Here is a 20,336-nt window from a genome sequence, read left to right on the forward strand (position 1 = left end):
ATTAATGTAGTGTTCCATATTACCAAAAATCTGCATTATTAACAATGTTATCTTCTTTCACTAGAGTCAGATTACCAAAATGTTCCACCACCAGAAATATCCACCTATTTATTTATTTATTTTTGCTACTTATGACCTAATAAGAGCATTTTTCAGACCCCTTCAGGTTAATTTTGGGAAACCAGAGGTTTTCCCGAGAGTTCTGCACTGCATCTTTTAAAACTGAAAACATGCCTTAATAAAGAACATTGAAACGTAAACAATGGTGGTACAAAGCTTGACCTTATGCTACATGTTCCTGTTTGCTATGATTACTGCAAAGTCTCTTTTAAAACAAAGTATATGAAACTGCTAGGCCATCCAGATTGTCTAACGGTGTGTTCACACCGAACGCGATAGACGCGACCAGAGCGTCAGGTTTACATGTAAAGTCAATGGAGAAGCACGATGATGCGCGATTGCGGGTTCTGCGAAAATTCAGAAGCAGATTTGCGTCGTGAAAACTTGTCAAACGCGCGTCAAAGTAGCGCGTCTGGCGTGTTTGACGCGCGAATAAAAATACGCGCGTCAGTTTTTGTGTTGCATTTTGTGCATTCGCGCGTATCGCGTCTACCACTCGAGTTGGAAAAATCTGAACTCCAGCATCAATTCGCGCCACGACAACCAATCAGGAGCCTGGTGACGTGGCTCTGACCTAGGTCAAAGGGGCAGGTCCAGCCAAAGCCCTTCATACTTCATTCAATATGGAGGAAAGGCTAATCAGCGCCGTAGCAAACCACCCGGAGCTGTAGGACACCAGGTGCTTTCTGTACCGAGACAGGAATAAAAAGGACCTAGCTTGGAGGAAGATATGTGAAGCTGGCAACCTGGTAAGTTCATTCATTTCTCTTTTGAAATTTTTGACTGACCCGGGGAAGCCGCACAAAAGCTAGCAAGCCCGCCTACTGCCCCGCTATTTTCCCACTGATGTACAAATACCTTTCTGCTCTTATGCATGTTGTCATATAGAAATATATGTTATTGTTTATTAATAAACAGCACGCAGTGGTCCCGCTGTTCATCCGTCACTGCCTCGCTTTTTCGCTGACTTTTTTATTGCACCGTACAGCTTTCAACAATGCGCATTGCATTCTACAGCCTGATTGACAAATCTCCTCCATGTCGTGTCTCCTGCGCTTACCAAATTTGTCATGTTTGGTTTTGATAACCATCACGTCCAATAAAAAAAACAGCACAAAAACACCCATAACTATGACCCTCATTCGGAAATAGACACCTGCACCGGGAGGGAAAAAGGCGCACAAAAGTGGCAGGCAGACGAAGACAAAATGCGGCATAATAATACTTTTATGTTTTAAAATCTACAAAGGTTTGCACTTTGAGAATCAACTTGTGAGAACTGTGAGTAATATTCATGTGTGTGTGAAAAAAAGTGTATAAAGTGCGCAGGGGCGGATCTAGAGAAATTTTCTTAGGGTGGCATGAGGGTGGCAAAGAAATCAAATGGGGTGGCAAAATCAAAGCCTTTTTTTCAAACACATATGCAGGTGATTACATATGGTTAAAATGATTCAAATGCAGTAAGTATACACGTTTTTCATATATATATATATAGTCCATAAACCCTAATTATTGTCTGTAGCCCACATAATTACAGTTTTGATTTTATGTACTGTATAGCCTGTATAATAAATAAATATGTAGCCCAATAAGTATAAAATCCAGAAAACTACACAACATGGGGCGGTTCATTTACAAACACAACACAATAGAACACAAAGTCTAACTTAAGTTTCACACTGTTTTTTGTTAGAAAACAATCACATTGTTACAGCTTAAATTACACAAAATGTCAGAAATCTGCACTGTCATGAACAAAAATATAAATCTAATTTTTCATGATTTGTTGGATTAACCCACTGAGGTCTGAAATACAACCGGACATTTTTGACTCCTTTTGAGTTTACGTTTGTATTTCACCCTCAAATTGTTTCATTTTATTTTTTCCCCTTGCCTTGTTTGGTATCGTTCTTTTCAGCTCAACTGAATTTAGTTGTTTTTTTCACTGACATACTGCATTAGCATTACTGATCTGAAATCACACAAAGAACTTACAAGCCTAGTAGTATTTTTTTTACTGTAAAAAAAACCACAGACATGAGTAAATTTTTATAACTTGAAATGCAAATATAAATTGTACATTTTATAAACATATACAACTATTTATCTAAAAATGCAGCCAATACACCTGCCGTTTTTTTCATCTTGTACAACCATTTAAAAATACTACTAAAACTAAAATGAGAGAACAATCAGGTGTTGCAATAAGATGCCCCACAAATGATGTGTGCCAGTAAAAAAAAGTTTTTCCACCAAAAGACAGAGGAGAACTATGGAAGCCCGTTCCCGCCACTAAAAAAAAAATAAAACGATACTTAACTCGAAATTTCGAGTTATCTTTCTCGAAATTTCGACTTATTTTCTCGAAATTTCGACTTAGTTTCTCAAAATTTCGAGTTAGTAACTCGAAATTTCGATTTAGTAACTCGAAATTATGAGAAAAATAACTCGAAATTTTGAGATAATAACTCAAAATTCCGAGTTAGCTCTGCCAATCAGTAATCTACGTGAATGACGTCATTTCCGTGTTACCCGGAAGCTGAATCCCTCAGCTACAAATGCTACAGATATGCTAACAGTATTACAGATACGGATCATGAATTCACACATTGCTGAGTATTTTAACCGTGGCTTCACAAATGAGGAGATTCTTGCGTTATTAGCTGAATCACATGGCATTACTATCAGCCTTCGTACACTTGAAAGGATTTTACACAACAACCGACTTTGGCGCAGAAAGAACAAAACAGAGGTGGGAGAGGTGGCAGTTTTTATACAAGCACAACTGGCAACCTCAGGACAGTGTCATGGGTATCGTTGGATGCACCAGAAGTGTTGGATGAATGGCATTGTTACTGACAGAGAAACCGTTCGTCTTCTGCTCCGTTTATTCGATGGAGAAGGTGTGGATTTGAGGTCACGTAGACGACTGCGGAGGCGAGTGTATCATAGCAGAGGCCCCAACTATGTGTGGCATATCGACGGCTACGATAAGCTGAAGCCATTTGGGATTGCAATCAGTGGATGCATTGACGGCTTTTCAAGGAGTGTAATATGGCTAGACGCTTACAAGACAAATAATGACCCGAGAGTAATTGCTGGCTACTTCATGGATGCCGTGATTCAACAAGGTGGTTGCCCTGATCGAGTGAGATTAGATCTAGGAACAGAAAACGTCCATGTGGCTCACATGCAACGATTTTTGCACTTTACAGACAATGAACCAGAAAGAGAGCACGTCATATTTGGAGCAAGTACAGGAAATCAACGCATTGAAAGATGGTGGCTAATCTTACGAAGCCAGTGTATCCAGTACTGGATTGAACTATTTGACAAACTAAGAGAGGATGGCCACTTCTCAGACTCTTTCTTGGACAAATCATTGGTCCAGTTCTGTTTTCTTCACATTATACAGGTGAGTTTACATAGGTGATTGTGTAAACGACATGTATTGTAACTGTTTAATTTGTAACAACTCACACGGCCTTTGCATATTATAGAAACATCAGATATATAAAAGTACACGTGAAAAGTGTGTGTGTGTGTGTGTGTGTGTGTGTGTGTACCAAAGCTACATTAATGGTGTGTATGCTAAGAAAATCAATGTAGAAGTTAGTTGTGCTATTGTACATTAACATTTTCATATTGTATGCCTGAAAATGTTTCTTTTGTGCATTTGTTTTCATCTAGGAAGAATTAAATGAAGTTGCTTTGGCCTGGAATGACCACAGAATGCGCCCAGTCCACAACTCCCGAAGTCCTTACGGCCGACCATCTTTTATGTATGCCCTCCCAGACATTTATGGCGCGAGGGACTGTCTCAAACATATCAATATGGACAAAGTTGAAGCCTGCCTTGAAGAATGCGTGTTCAAAGACTTTCCATGTGAAGAGGATGTTTTTCATCTCTGTGTAGAACTCATGTCAGAACATAACCTGGACTTCTCAGATGATGTGTTTCATACAGTGGATCTGTATGTAAAGCTAAGGCAGTTGATGCTTACTGAGTTGGAGCTTTTGCCTTAAAGGTTAGACATCATTATGCATTTGATTGAGGTGGCAAAAACACATTCTTTGACCCTTGTCCTTCAGGGACATCTAGGGATATTTAGGGCACCCCCCCCCTTTTGCTTGGTTTTAATTTTGCTACATTTGCTGTCTGCAACAAATATTACCCCAAAAGACACTTTTTTAATGCTGTATTTTGATATTTAAACTCTAACCTTTTATGAGTTATTAATTCATGGATGGTTGTCGTTTTGGGGGCACACATACATGGGTTTTGAGGGCCTGAAAATGTATTTCACAAACAGGGCCAAGTGAAAAAGGCTATAAAAATTGTATTTAATTTTTGGAGGGTTTTTTTTTAATTTATTTTTTTGGATGGTTTATTTCAATTAACAAACCATTTTTTTGCGTTAAAAACCTTATTATTAAAACATATGTACACAATGTCTGTTAAACCTGCTATTTGGAGGACGTCATAAAGGATATGCAACGAATGTCACCTTGGAATTATGATTTCAACTTTTTGTAAATATGCTTTTTTATCTTTCTTTTTATTTGAGTAATTATTGATATTTTGAAATATCTGGTTATGTAGCAGTAATTTTTTTTCATTGTCATTTTTTTTTTTTACTGCTGAGACTTTTTATATATACTGATTGTTTTCCTGATTATGGGCAGTATAATTATATATTTTTTAGCATATGGACATTTATGGACCTATGTTTTTTTTTCAGATTGTGCCTCAGAATAATAAAAACCCAGAATTTACCAAAATGAAAGATGTAATTTGACTCATTGAACACTTTATTATAAAACACAGATCTTTTGCCATCATCTTATCTTAAAGCAAATAATATATGTACTGTATTTACAGTTACACAAAAAACCTTAAAGTACTCTTATAAAAATCAAATTGCAAGCACAAGACTTGGAAAAAGTAAGACAATACACATAACAAAAATATGCAATATTTTGTGCAAAACTTCAATTAGTATTAAAAATACAAACTTTCTAAAAACAGAATGGGACAATAAGAAGAGATTGAGGATAATATGGCAAGATCTGATAACAATATCCTACAATTACTTAAAGAATAAGAACAGTGTGGTCTAAAACCACTATGAAGCAAATACATTAGGCTCGAAGATGAAAACAAATATAGGAAAATATCTTTTAAATAACTACCCCATCTGCTATGCAGTTTAAAAAAAGGGGCTATGATAAACAAGGGTTTTTTCCATCACAAAAATCAGGAAAAGCCAACCAAAAGTCAACCTTCAGCTCAGCAATTGCTGATTTCACAGAAATCCCAAATAAAAGCATATAGGTGTTCCTTATGGCCATTCAATTTAGCAAAAGTCAACATAACCCAGATGGCTAAACAGAACTGTACGAACATAACTGTATTAAAATACAATGATATAATAAAACCTGACTTGTAAACTGTAAAATGTGTGCACAATAATAAAACATGTAGGAGATATTGAATATATCTCCTACATGTACTACATACTACATATTGCAGGGGTCTCAATCTCAAATTTTCTGGTGAGCCACTAGAATACATGTCATCTTGTGACATTACATTAATAAAATTTGACAAATTAAAATTAACCTAATGCATTTTTTAAGTTGATTTTGGATTCAAATAATAGAAAATTGAATAAAAGGTGGGAAAACTGCTTTGATTGTTCACATGCACACATGCTGACTGAGGAAATGGGAGTTCTTATAAATGGTCTCCAGACTTCCACTTTGAGACCTCTGCAGAAATGCATTTCACAAGTGTTTAGAAAAATATTGCCTCAGTTGTAATACGAAAACGCAAAGACAAAGAAGTACCTCAAATTACATTACAGTGGTATTTCACCAAAGACTTTTTCTTAGAACTCAGTTTTTAAACACCTGAAACCTTTGATGTGACATTCACTTGGGAACACTTTAGTTTTAGTTCACAACTCAAATATAATTTGTTGTAAAACAACAATGGCTTTTAAGCCATTGTCTGTGAATCAAACCTTTAGATAATGTCCATGACCCACACATTTGATTCCAACACACTGTTCATCTCCGATCTGAAGTCAGGATAGCTGTCATAATTTATCGACAGCTCCAGTACACATCCACATGTGTGTGCCACAGGTCGTCTCTGGAAACCTTTAAGTTCGTTAAACCCAATGATGATGTTCTTTCCAAGATGTAAATCTGAACCTGTGCAAAACCTGAGGAACAAACACAAATGTTCCTTCTCAGCATTCTTCACATATGTAGTTAGATATTTCTGAATCAGCTTCTGGTGAGCCGTCATTGTTTCAGGGAAAGTGAGACACTTGAGAACTTTTCTCACATTTGGTTGGAGAGTTTCAAAAAGTGACGATAGATCACAAATGCTTTCCCATGCAGCGCTGAGTGTTCTTGCCCACTGTTCAATAACATAGGCAGGCTCTTGGACAAGTGTTTTGTGTGCAAGCTCCAATAGGACTTCAGTGGCATTGTAGGCTGTTGGTATCTTTCTGCAGCTGTGGTTATCAAGTATGTCTATAAGTTCTTCTTGGTCCACGATGCTAAAGTCTGATCGCCACGCCTCTAACACTGTACGCTCAGATTCAGGCATGAACTTAAGGAAATCCTCCACAATATCACTCTTTACATATCCAAAGGCAGCTTGTTCTAGAATGGCAGGTGCAATTTTCACAGGCAGATATTTCTCTCTAACCCATCCAAATGCAATGATTCTGCCCACACTCTCCCACTCCTGTTGCCCAAAATCATGCCTTAAGAAGGGCACCTTGCAAACATTTCCAGTGGTGCACTGGTCATAGAATTCTTTCCAGAATTCTGAAAGACAATCTCTCACAACTCCCCCATCGTCATGGGCCATTTCAGGTGTTCCATCAGGCAGTACGAACTGGATTTTGATGTCGACATCTTCAAGGTCCTTATCACTAAAATGTGAAATGAGCTCTGACATTACCTGCCCTCTGTGGACCACCACTACTCTCCTCACTCTCTCACTGGATGGACCAGGGTGTGGAGAAAAAATCAGGGTGTCATCCAAATTTATTGGCTCACTGTCAGAAAAGGGGCCAACAAAAATAATGTCACTGCTGTGAGAAGTGTTAGCACTTAGAGACTGCGTGGAAGATTGTGGAAGGTTATCGTTTGGAGTGTCTTCAATGTATGTCACATCATGGCTGATTGTTTCAAATGGAGCAGATGTTTGGACTGTAGTGACAGTAAAAGAAGAGGTTTGGTTTTGAGGACTCTCTTCAATTTCTGAAGATGGATGCAAACCTGGGCTGGAACTCTGAAGGCTGTCATTTTGTTTTTTCTTTGTGGTGAGGTAGAACCTGAGGATATTTAGTTTTGTGACATGATAAAGTTCTCCTACTGTCAATGCATCATCGACTATCATCTCTTGATAATCCTTTAGATCACAGTCAAAATCTGTTAAGGGCCCCTGAATGTTTCCTCCATCTGGAAAGAACAGGCCTGTTGCAACCTGTAATATGTCCCTTTTCTTGGCATCCTTGCAAATGTCTATTTTTCTTGTTCCTCCTCCTCGTCTAGCTCTAACCTGCTTGAAAACCTCAGTGTCTTCATCATAATGCATCCATCCTATTTCTATTTTTCTATTTCTCTTCAGAGCATTTCTTTTATGGGTTGTTTGGGAATGTTCTTCTTGCCGTGTACTACTGCCATCCTCTTCAGATAATTTTCTTTTGGACAGTTTGGATTTCAGCCGTTCAAAAAGCGCTGACTTGCGGCTGCTGCCCCTCCGTCTGCAAAATCCAAATACTGCTAGACGATCACCATATGATGGCAAATAAGTCTTCAGCTCCTCATCTGTCATTAGACTTATGACACTGGCATCAATCTAAAGATGGAAAAATAATTTAATTTATTAAAACAACCAGCCTTGAAAATACAATCCTATTTTTAACTTAAGAACAATAAGGAAAAGTTGCATTTCAACCAGTATCTTGTTGGAATTAATTACCTTCTCATTCTCCAAGGTCTGTATAATTTCCTCAGAGACTTCTCTTTGTTTCAAGAATTCAATCAAGTCTCCCATGCTGTAAGGAAGGATGTAAATTAAAATTACCTATTATAAAGCCACAATATTATCATCAAAGTATCTGTGCCTACATTATGGGATCTGACTATGGTGGAGAAGTGGGAATTGCATTTTTAAGTGTCCATTTGCACTGTAACTACAATCTGCATCACAATACAGTCAATCCCACATTTTCTCAGTTTTCTGGTTACATTTTTATTGGTTTTGTTCCTTATTTATATAGTTTTCAGTCATATTCCCTGTTTTGGGTGATTTGTGATTTTGTTTTATACAGTGCTGTACACTTATTACGCATGCTTTCAGCAAAACGTCTGTTTCATCAAACGTAACAGCTGTCATTAGCGTGTAACAGAAATGGTAAATAAATGGTAAAATGGGCTGTATTTATATAGCGCTTTTCTAGTCCCTAAGGACCCCAAAGCGCTTTACACATCCAGTCATCCACCCATTGACTCGCACATTTACACACTGGTGATGGCAAGCTACATTGTAGCCACAGCCACCCTGGGGCGCACTGACAGAGGCGAGGCTGCCGGACACTGGCGCCACCGGGCCCTCTGACCACCACCAGAAACCTTATAGGTACCTTTGGTTAACCCTCACGTTGCATTCTATTCAACTTTGTATGTAACAATCGCTGTCACAGCGTTTTTGTATACCTTTTATCCAGTTATCATTTGTAGGAAGGCATTCAAAGCTGAAGAACCTGGCGCCATTTGTAGCTCACTGTAGCTCACGAGACGATCCAGTTTTGAGTGCGCGCGCCTTTGTGCCATATCCTTCCGGGTAACAAGGAAATGACGTCATTCACGTAGATTACTGATTGGCAGAGCTAACTCGAAATTTCGAGTTATTTTCTCGAAATTTCGAGTTATTTTTCTCATAATTTCGAGTTACTAAGTCGAAAATTCGAGTTGCTAAGTCGAAATTTCGAGTTACTAACTCGAAATTTTGAGAAACTAAGTCGAAATTTCGAGAAAATAAGTCGAAATTTCGAGAAAAAAAAGTCGAAATTTCGAGTTAAGTATCGTTTTTTTTTTTTTTAGTGGCGGAAACGGGCTTCCATAGAGAACAGCACAGGGATAAACCTGCAGGCCTGACAGCAGCAGGTGTATCACTCCGCTGGTTTTCTACTTAGTGACAGTGTTTACGTTGCAAATGTTCCTTTGTGACATTCATTAGTGCCCTCACTGACACATAAAACAAAACGACTACACAACAGAACAACTACACAAGACAACACAACACACTAACTATACACTCCACACTAAACGTCACAAATCTCCCACATCTAAAAACTCTCTCTCTCTCTCTCACTCGCTCGCTCTGTCTCGTTGCCATTACCGTCACTCCCAAAACTTTTCCCTCTTCCTAAACAACCAAATCCCACTTGTTGACTTTTTTTTTAAATTGGTTGACATGGTACATTTTTCCACCGATAGGAAAGAGGTGGCTTTTTTTCCTTTCTTTGCTGTTTTCGCGCTGTCCTTAGAAAACGCTTAAAACACACACACACAAAAACATGACGACAGTATTTAGAAAAAAAGCATGGCTTATATATATTATCATAACTCTGGATTTACTGGCCTGTAATTAAAATTTAAAAACTTTGAAGTCCGAACTTTCAATATGGGCTGAAATAGAGACTCAGCGTGGCTGCAGCTTGTTGCTTTGTCAGCTTAAATCCAAGGGCGTAGATTTGGCATGGACGGAAGGGACATGTCCCCACCAATATCCAGCGATTATTGAATTGTCTCCACCAATAATTTGATCTCTTCGAGCAAAGAAAAACAAACCGGATAGAAAGAAAAAAACGATCTGTCAACGTCTCATTCACCCAGCAGTGCAGAAAGAGTTAAATTACGTTCTCTACTGGAGTCCTACCTCATGTGACAAATATGGCCAATGTGATTGGCTGTGCCTTTCAGGGAGCTCTGTTTAGTTTTAGCAGCGGCAAGCCTGCGCTGCGAGGAGGAGAGGAGGATGGCAGCACAAAGGAAACCTGTAAGTCACTTAAAGCCAAGTTCACTCATAAAATGTGTCCGTCATAATAACGTTACAGGCTATGCTAGGCTTTGGCCCACATCAGTCTAAAATTGTATGTAACCATGAATAACGTGTTTTGGAAACTAACTGCACAACATGCAGCACTATTAGTTATCTCAGTCTCCCAGAGTAGCATTTCTAATTTTGATTGAAACTGTCAGAGAAAACGGCAGCCTCGAGGAAGCCAGGATATTAGTTTACAGAGGCTGTTAAAATTAGATGTCTAACGTTAAAATGTTGGTGACAAAATATTACATCCTAATGGCACTGACATAATCATAGGGTTAATTTTTGAGACAAAATATAATGAGGTAGTCATGATTTTGCAAATATTCCACCTTGTAGTGCAGTTTGCACAAATTGTTTTAAAAATGCACTCACCCTACAAACATTACTGATGAGTCAAGATCTGCACAAATTGACAGAAACACTGAAGCAGCTACACATTTTATTCTTATTGTCATGTATGTCCTATTTGTCAGGTGACAGAAGAACCAACACAAAGCTCAGAGAGTAATGGTGATACAAGATCACAGGTGAAATTGGATGATGACTTGATGGTTCATTACTGTATTTGAAGCACAAGCGTGACTGCATGTATTTGGAATGTCTCACTGTTATTTATCAGGTGACAGAGGCAGCTCTGCCATGTTGTAGCTTGGACAGAGGTGAAGAGGCGAGGTCACAGGTGACTGACTGATGATTTGGTGCTAAAGATTAACTAGTATTTATTATCTTGACAATTGTTAGGCTGCTGATGTAAATTGATTCATTAGTGTATATTTGACAAAGAATCTGAATTGACATGTCTCACTTTTTATATGGCACGAATCAATGTGTTATTTTATCAGGTGGCAATATGTCCTAGTGCAGTCAGAGGGGAGGAGCCAGGGCCAAAGGTGAGGCACATCAAGCACATAATAATAATTTTAATCTGAGGATAAAACGCATATACTGAGGCTGAAAGAAGCTTCAGTGCTCTCAGAAGACTAAAAAGATGGCTAAGGTTAACAATGACTCAAATGAGATTAAACAATGCTGCTGTATGCCATGTCCACCAGGAGAGACTGGACAGTATAGATGTAAAACAAATATGCCAGCAGTTTATCTCAGTTAACGAGAGGAGAAGTCATGTGTTTGGCTCCTTCACATAGTGGACATTGAGTTGTTGTGTGGGGCACCAGTAGTCCATGTCTGTTGCTGTAACAGTAGTTCATGTTTAGAATAAAAAATCCCAGCTCTCTGATTTGATCGGGGCAATAGTGCCTAAATGTTGCATAATTTTGCTGAGAGATCTTTTACTTTGTGGTAATCTTAGATGAGTAGTTTTATGGACAAAAACCACCAGGTCATTCAGTGTTCCCTTAGTGCTAATGTATCAGAGATGTTGGTGTACTATAACTGAACTAATGTTGTTAAGTCCTTAAAGTCATATTCTTTTATTGTCATGACTCTATTTTTATTTTTGTATGATACCTGATTTATATGGAATATGGCTGAAGTAAACTAAAGTCTTAAATACTTAAGTAATTTAACATTATATAATTCACATATAAAACTATGAATTGTAATTTTAAATGGTTTAAAAGCATGCTGAATAGCATATGTAGGCAAGTATATTCCCATGGTGTTGTTCAAAATGTGCTCTGGCACAATCATAAACATCGCTTGTTACTGAAAACAAGAAAAAAGCCAGTCCTGCTATGGGCTGAACCATTTGTTAATGGTGGAGGGGGGGAACACTATGCAATATATTCAGTTTTAGCATTTATATTCACTGTTGACTGTAACTACGCTCAAACTGTTAATGCTATCTTATTTTAACAAACAACACTGTCATATGCAAAACTGGGGTGGCACTTGGGGTGGCAAGGGATCATTTTAGGGTGGCACTTGCCACCATGCCACCCTTCTAGATCCGCCCCTGAAAGTACGTGGCAAGGGGCTAGTTATTCTGAGAACCCCTGCTGCAGTAAATGAGGGACCACTGTATATACTTTCTCTATGACTATTGTTTTCAACCTGTTAACATTTAATATTGTCTTGACAGAGTCAAGACAATATTCTGCAGCAGAGCATCCCCTGTTGCTTCTCCTTGCTCCCCAGTCCCTGAGCTCCTGCTGCTGCAACCACAGGTATGTAATTGTAGCAACAGATGTACAGCAAGCACTGATAGCTTTTTACTCGGTTGGATTCCCTTGTGATTACCTTTACTAAATATCTACAACCAATCTGTTTATATCCTGTTTTTTTCATTGTTGAAAATGAAAATCTAGTAGCAGCCTTCTCATTTCTTTGTGGTGTTTTGTGCTGTATTTTACAGGCCCACAGAGGATGACAGCTCCGAGGCGGACGAGGGACGGGTCCCAGGACGGTCCATCGGCGGTGGAGCTGGCCATCCTGGAGTCCCTGAAGAGGCCACGCCAGTCTCCAACGGAGCATTTCCTCCTCAGCCTTGTTCCTGCTCTGGAGAGCATGCCGCCTCACACGAGAGAATTTGTAAAAATTCAAATTTATAAATTCGTTTTTGAAAACAGCACAGCTGTGTTAAATTTGGAAACATTGGACCCTAGCAATCAGTAGTTTTCTGATGAAGCAGCAGGCTCTCCAGGGCAGAAACAATGTTCTTATTTGTCTCCTCCTTCTCCCTGAGGCTCTTCCACTTTAAGCTGGGTCCTTTTTATTCCCGTCTCTCTGTAAATAGTTATATTTTATATATTTATGTTTAATGTTTTTCTGTTTGAGAATTTTAATATTATTTGAAATAAATTTTTGTAATGACTAATGTCTCAGTTCTACTACACAGCAAATATTGGCACACAGCTTGACACATGTAGAATTTATTTCATATTATACTAATGAAAAAATATACTACTATATAGGAACATAGTGAAGACCAATTATTTAAGAGAATAAAGAGAGGTTAGTTTATTTTGGAGTAGAGCTCCCTTTATTAGGAAAATTTTAAAAAGGCAGGTTTGTGGGTGGCTCAGAGCTGTTGGCTGCTACACAACCCAGGCCTTTTTTGAAAAATTAACCTGTGATAAGACAGCATATCAAGATAGAATTGTTATTATAATATAACTAAAGATGAACTGTTCACAATTTTATCGAGCTCTCAGTTTTAAAAAAGGCTGGTGACCCCTGTTATAGAGTCTGACAGCTGCAGGGATTATATACAAATATTCAACTGGTTCTATACCAGAATTAAACCAGGTCTAAATAAAAAAATAAAAAATAAGAAGGAGTGAGTATCACTACAAAGATTACCCACAGTGGTCCTCATACCACGGTTTGATATCAGCAAACACCGAGAGCATACATTGATATGACACCACAGCCATGCTCTTATTGCAAACACTGATAACATAGCATAAATCGAATTAAATCAGGACTTGATGAGACCTTTTGAGTATCACTAGAAATATTATAAACAGAACAGTCCTTCCATACCACAGTTTCCTATCAGTAAACACCGACGGCATTCACTGATCAAAAAAAAGCCGATCAGCTGATCATTGATCAGTTTCATGATTGAAGTAGCAACAGGAAAGAGAGGGGGAGAGAATGCGAGAAGAAGAGGCAGCTAACAGCGTAAAGACACAGAACTCCAGCTTTGTGTCTTTTTCATTCTAGCTGAAGTACGGGACAAACTGCTTTCATTTTCACCACAATACTAAATAATTTTCTCTGAATATGGGACGATTCCGTTGGCAACTCTACTAACCTTATGAGCAAACTAATGTTCACTATCAGTAACATCATAGCACCCGCCCAGCAGTATAGAAACTCCGTAATGCTAGCTAATACGCAGTACGAGTTATTGTAACTGACTGTAAAAAGTTAGCACAACTAAACTGCACCTACACTTGGTTTATATCTGCCCCAGATAGACTGCAGGTCATAACTTCTTACCTGAAGTTCAGTATAGGAAGCAAGAAGAATGAGTTGAGTAAAGTTTGACTTATCTGGCTGTTCTGTTTCGCTTAATACGCCTTATAATCCGGTGCGCCTTATGTATGAAAACAGACCCGTTCATCACCAGTGTGCCTTATAATCTGGTGCATCTTATGGCCCGAAAAATACGGCAGACATCTGCATGCATCTGGCCCTTCATCAGAAATGTTCCTATTTTTAATATACATATATTTTGACAGGTTAAAAAAATGGAAAAGATTCAGCTATCTGTCATAAGCTAGATGAGCATTTAGGAATTATACTTTTAAATGTAAAATTCAAATCAATTAGGAGATTTTATCAACTGTTAATGTTACCATTTGAAAATCCAGAGAAATCTTTGAATTACAAGCTCAAAAAACGTACAGATCACTCATGAAGCAATGAAATAAAATAAAAAATTCTTGTGTGAAATCGCTGCATGTCCTCAGATCAACAAAACCACCATCAGTAAACACAAGTTGTCACAGAAGCTACATGTAAAGTAAAACAACCACAGAACTTTATAGTGGAGCTGACAAGTTATGATTCCCCTGTATTAAATATCGTAAAAAATGAAATCTTAGTTTTCCAACGATTACACTGAGATATGTTTACTGCACTGCAAAATTAAAAAGAAGGGCAACAACACATAACCAGAGATATGTGTTATTTTCCAAAACAAAAGAAGTAAATATTTTCCTGACTTACACTCTAGTAGTTCAAAAGCACAAAGGCCAAAAAATGCAAATAACTGCAATATGAGAAATCCTCCTCCCATCTTTCCCGTCACTCTCAGGGAAATGTTTATTTTATTTGCTCTCTTCACCTTCATCATCCTCACTTACTTCTTCCTCACTATCCGGTACACAGACAGATCTCTAAGACATGTAATTATCTTGATAATTGTGAAAACGTATTTGTGTTCATGACATAACGGCTCCAGTTACAGTATCTTGGTTAAATAGGGCTAACAGCAGTATGTTAAAATGCAGTAGATTAAATTAGGGTTATACAGCATGCATACATACACAGAGCGATCTAATGGTCTTGTGGATGTGCTGGTTGATTTAGTAATAAGTAAAAAAAAATGTATGAGTGTTCAGGTGAGATGCTTCAATTAGAACCAGCAAAAGCAAAATAAACATGAAACTCATGCTGCTAACTTTGGACTGATTGATTGGAATAACTAGCAGCTCCCACTACATGAGCTCTGTTCCCTCTATTCAGTCTGTCCACATCTTTGTGTGCTTCTCGGGTTTCCTGTTTTATTTTGACAGTTCCTAAACCTGTTTATAGTGTCTTGATGCATTCTCAATCATCCAGGAAAGTAAATCTCCAAAAGTTGAATCTGTTCATCTGGACGTTTTGTGGGAGAAACGTTTCGTCACTCATCCAAGTGACTTCTTCAGTCTCAGCTGACTGCAGGTTTCCCCAAACCTTATAAACAGTACATTTGCATGACTGAAACCAGCCCACTGAAGGAACAATGGGCTGGGAGGTCAGTTCCTTAATCATAATTATGCAAATTCCCATGACCATTGATCAACAATCACTGACCAAAACCCACTGATCAAAGAACACTGATCAATGGCCATGAGTACCATTCACAGAGAGTTGGGGAATGGCTGCAATCACAGCATTGTAAGATGGCGAAAGATGTACCCTTAGGCCCCCTCCTCGATTCAGAGATGGTCTTTCCCTCTTCACATAAATGGCCTCCTTGACTCTGCGCTCAAACCAGCGTTCCTCCCTGTCCAGGATGTGCACATCCTCATCATTGAAAGAGTGTCCACTGGCCTGTAGGTGTAAATAGACTGCAGAGTCCTGGCCTGACGAGGTAGCTCTTCTGTGTTGTGCCATCCGCTTCGCTAGAGGTTGTTTGGTTTCCCCGATGTATAAATCCTGGCAATCCTCCTGGCACTTAACAGCGTACACTATGTTACTCTGTTTGTGTCGGGGACCCGATCCTTGGGGTGGACCAGTTTTTGGCACAGCGTGTTTTGGGGTTTAAAAGCCACAGAGACCCGATGTTTAGAAAAAATGCGTCTCAACTGTTCCGATACTCCTGACACATACGGGATCACTACAGGTTTTCGCTTGGGCAGCGGTTGTCCTTCTCTCCTGGATCGGCTGGAGCTTTCTTTAGGTGTCTTTCCAGCTTTGACAAAAGTCCAGCTGGGATAACCACATTTACTCACTGTTTATAGTGTGTTCAGTTTTGCTTCCACCCAGTCTTGTTATGTTTGATTAGTTCCAGCTGTGTTTTTCCTCCTATTTCTCATCCCTTCATTGTCTTCTGTAGATTTAAGTGCTCTGTCTTCTTGTCGTTGCATCATCCAGCTTGGCTGTCAGTTCCTGTGTGCTCAATGTTCTCTCCTTTATGCCTTGTCATGAGTTCCTTGTTTGCTCTCTTAGTTTGTAGTTTATCTTTTGTTTGTTTCTAGTGACGGCCAATGTTCCCTCTAATGTTTCATGTGTCTGAGCGAACACACAAACTCCCTGAGCGGTCCCTTGGACCACTGTGAGCAAGAGCAGACGTGTGCACTGTGGTCACGCCAGCATCAAATCCATCCAAGTTACATGGTTTATTAAAATAATCAAATTACAGCATTTACATTTATGTTAGACTACTTTTAATTAACTGCTTTAGCCCACTTACAATGAAAATTTTTAAAAAAAATCCTGTTCATGACCTGTGTAGTATGTTAACACTATTGGAAGTAAAAATAACTTGAACTCCAATTTTGAAAACACAACTTTCTTTCTTTCTTTTTTTTCTTTAAAAAAAATAAAGCTCTGACTTGTATTATGATTATGAGTCTGTGGTCTGAGAGAGTCCTGTAACTCTCTGTCTGCAAAATACAGTATATAGTGACCAATGTTAGGCAATTAATTATACAGTTACTTCTTCAAAAAAGTAACTGAGTTATGCAAACAACAAAGTTTTTTGCAGCTGTTTACCTAAAAATGCAGCCAAGGCGTTTTTTTAAATAAACATTTCAAACTATTTACAGAATATTCAGCTGTTCTGCATCAAACTTGATGCCACACACATTATTTGTGCCACTCCAAAAAATAATTTCTCTCCACTATGAGATAAAGGAGAACAACAGCCTGAGGAGATGTATCACTCCTGTAACATTCAGTAGTCACCTCATTGTTCTGACACACACAACAAAACTATTGACTACATTACACACTAAGTAAACACGAGATTTGCGCAAAACGTCGCGAATCTCTCACATCTCAGAACACCGCCATCACTCCTAAAACTTCCCCCTTTCCTAAACAACTAAATGCCATGTTGCCATATCATTTGTTGATTTCACATGGTACCTTTTTCAAACAAGAAGAAAGGGTGGGTTTTTTTGGTTTTGGTTTTGCTCACAGGCTGAGAGTGCTTTCGAGCGTTTTCCTTTTAAAATGGCGTTTTTACCGTTTCTTCCCGCAGTAAATATAAACAACGATAGTATTCAGGAAAAAAACAAACATTGCATATATTTTTTATCATAACTGTGGTTTTACGTGGCCTATCAACACAATTTAAAAACTGGTATAAAGTCCACACTATTCCGTCAATTGTTCCGTCTGTCCTGCTCACATCTCCAATGGCTGTACACGTTGTCATTAACGTGGCTTCACTCCACATCAGCTGCTTTGCTAGCTAAAACACCAGTGTCTGCACATAAGGACGCTGTCATAGCCTGTCAACCACGTTGATTAGCTAGGTATATACGAGTGTCAATCGCATCATTGGCTGGACTATGGGATAAGGTGGCATCGTTCTAATCCCATACGGGAGCAGCCAGTCACTTACTAACACTGCAAAACAGAATTGTTAAAGTTTTAATTTTAATTTCAATTCAGGTTAGATTTTTTTGTGCGCAACGCAGATTTTCTGCGCGCAGAGACCGTGCCTGCAGTGCGCAATTGCGCACGTGCGCAGCTTAGAGGGAACATTGGTGAAGGCCAAATGAAGCTTGTGTTGAAAAACGGTTCATTACTCGAAGCTTTTCAACACAGTCCTCTCTGGTGACATCTGGTGGCCAAAAATATGAAGATCAGCTTGAATCTACAAAATAAAATGAACTGCTTCATTATGACTGCCAACTCTGCAGAGTGAAGTTCACAATTCTGTCTGATTTTGGGCAACCGTTGTGTTGCTTTGAAGATGTATGTTTTGCATGAAAAAATTGTTAGGTTTATTTCCTTGTTTAAACATGTACCATGGTGTGGTCTTTCTTTTCTTGTTACTTCTTGATGTTAGTAAATACAATAGATGTACAACACATTATGGAGTATGCTTCTGTTATTCACTGGACAGGTATGTTTATAAATAATATTATATTAAGCCAATATTTTTGACCTGGGGGTAGAATTGATTGTGAACTGGAAAGGATCATGCTTATGTGCTTGTAAAGTAAAACCATTATGTATTTAAGGTTATCCTGTTTGGTTTTTAATTAAGAAGAGAATCTGTTCCACTGTGCAATGGCCGAGTCTGTTTCTTTTCTTGGAGATAATTTCTCCTGCCTTAGAGAAAATCCTCTCACATGGAACAGAAGAGGCTGGAGTGCACAGAAACTGCAATGTAAGTTGATGCAGGTATACGGTCTTTCTGTCACCTAAAAAGAATAGACAGAAAAGAAAAATGACATTGCTGCAAATTTTGTAGAATAACATTTTAAGATTATTATTATTATTATTTTTTAATTATATTAAATTCAAGTCAAATGGAAGTCTTTCTAAAGTTATATAATGATATTTATATTATGAAAAGTAGATTTTTCTTTTGTTAAGATATTTTACGTTTTTCACGTTTTCAGATAAAATAAACACACACAAAACAAAGGCAAACAACAAGAACACAAAGCTGGCAAACCCACCTGACTGACCAAAATCAACTTAAAATACTCCCACATGACAGGACCTCCTCTCTTCCTCGCTGGCTCCGTATCGTTCAATAGAACGATCAGTGGTTTGCTATCTCTCACCATCAAACACTCCACAAATCCCGCGAATGATTCACTTCCTTATAAACCATAGAATCAAGTACCGAAGCAGTTAGGCTCTAAATGAAGTTTCGGACGTCATTGATGACTCTGGTCAAATGAATCAAGCCTCGACTCAGTGCTAATGAAGCACCTTGTTGTTTAGATTCATTTTTTAGTTGAGCATCACAGCATGACAGCAAATAAAGCTGTGTTTATTTCTCTTGCCTCTGAGTGTCGTGTTTCGTTTCGGTCCTACTCTTGCTTACCACACAGCCTTCTATGCCAAATACACAATGAGATGTTTGATATACACAAATCCATTAATTCTGCGAGTCATTACTAAAAGGTAATCTTAACCTGTAATGATGGGTGGGTAACAAAAAAATGATAACAACCACGTGAGAAACATAAAAATAAAAGAACATAACATACAATAATACTTTCCATCTAGGAAGCACATTTTCAGGGATCAGAAATATATTGTGAACAAACATTTCATAAGTTCTGGTCACATAAATTGTCACACAGCTTCATGACCTGGGAATATGTCATTTAAAATGTTTAATAGTACTGCACTCTCAACACACAGCTGCTTTAAATGCATCAAAATGTATCATAACAGTGCCCTCTAGTGGCCAGCATTGCATGTTACAAACTCTGTGTGAGTTCATGCCTTAATGCAGACCTTCCCAAAGTGTGGGGCCCGCCCCCTAGGGGGGGCGCAGAGCCATTGCGGGGGGGGGGGGGGCGCAGTATGAAAAGGAAAAGAAAAAAAACAAAAACAACACTTGGAGACTGCTAACCATTCCTGAACCAGCTGTGCATGGTGGAAGCTGACATTGTCCCACACAACAACATAGACGATGTCTTCTCCCTGACAGGCCTGCTCCAGTTCATTTAAAAAAAAACTATCAGGTGTTCAGTGTTGTATGACCCTAGAACTGGTCTACAGCCTACCACACCATCTTCAGATATAGCTGCACACATTGAGATGTTTCCCCCACGTTGTCCAGGGACTTGGATGGTAGCCCTTTGTCCAATAAGGTTACGTCCCCTGCGTCTAGTTTTTGCCAGATTGAAACCGGCCTCATCAACAAAAATATACTTGTGATGATTCACAGCAGTGTCCAGCTCCATCGTCCTCTAAAATG

At 38.7% G+C, this 20,336-nt stretch overlaps 2 protein-coding genes across 3 annotated transcripts; one reads left to right on the forward strand and one right to left on the reverse strand.

Moving 5' to 3' along the window:
* The first annotated feature begins 2,579 nt into the window (after nucleotides 1-2,579).
* Nucleotides 2,580-4,720, forward strand: LOC109197664 (uncharacterized). Its single transcript, XM_019353287.2, has 2 exons — nucleotides 2,580-3,535; nucleotides 3,811-4,720. Exons 1-2 carry the CDS (start codon nucleotides 2,690-2,692, stop codon nucleotides 4,144-4,146), a joined length of 1,182 nt encoding a protein of 393 aa, XP_019208832.1. The 5' UTR covers nucleotides 2,580-2,689; the 3' UTR covers nucleotides 4,147-4,720.
* Nucleotides 4,721-5,366: 646 nt separating this feature from the next.
* LOC109197663 (uncharacterized) lies at nucleotides 5,367-9,121 on the reverse strand. 2 transcript variants are annotated; one of them, XM_019353286.2, is made up of 3 exons: nucleotides 8,866-9,121; nucleotides 8,129-8,204; nucleotides 5,367-8,005 (listed from the first exon to the last, which is right to left on the reverse strand). In XM_019353286.2, exons 2-3 carry the CDS (start codon nucleotides 8,201-8,203, stop codon nucleotides 6,149-6,151), a joined length of 1,932 nt encoding a protein of 643 aa, XP_019208831.1. In that variant the 5' UTR covers nucleotide 8,204; nucleotides 8,866-9,121; the 3' UTR covers nucleotides 5,367-6,148. The 2 variants fall into 2 exon arrangements, with proteins under 2 accessions (XP_019208831.1, XP_025759463.1); XM_025903678.1 differs by lacking the exon at nucleotides 8,129-8,204 and having other exon boundaries at nucleotides 8,866-9,119.
* Between the last annotated feature and the right edge of the window lie 11,215 nt (nucleotides 9,122-20,336).

This window comes from Oreochromis niloticus, linkage group LG16 (assembly GCF_001858045.2).
Source record: "Oreochromis niloticus isolate F11D_XX linkage group LG16, O_niloticus_UMD_NMBU, whole genome shotgun sequence".
Lineage (NCBI taxonomy): Eukaryota > Metazoa > Chordata > Actinopteri > Cichliformes > Cichlidae > Oreochromis > Oreochromis niloticus.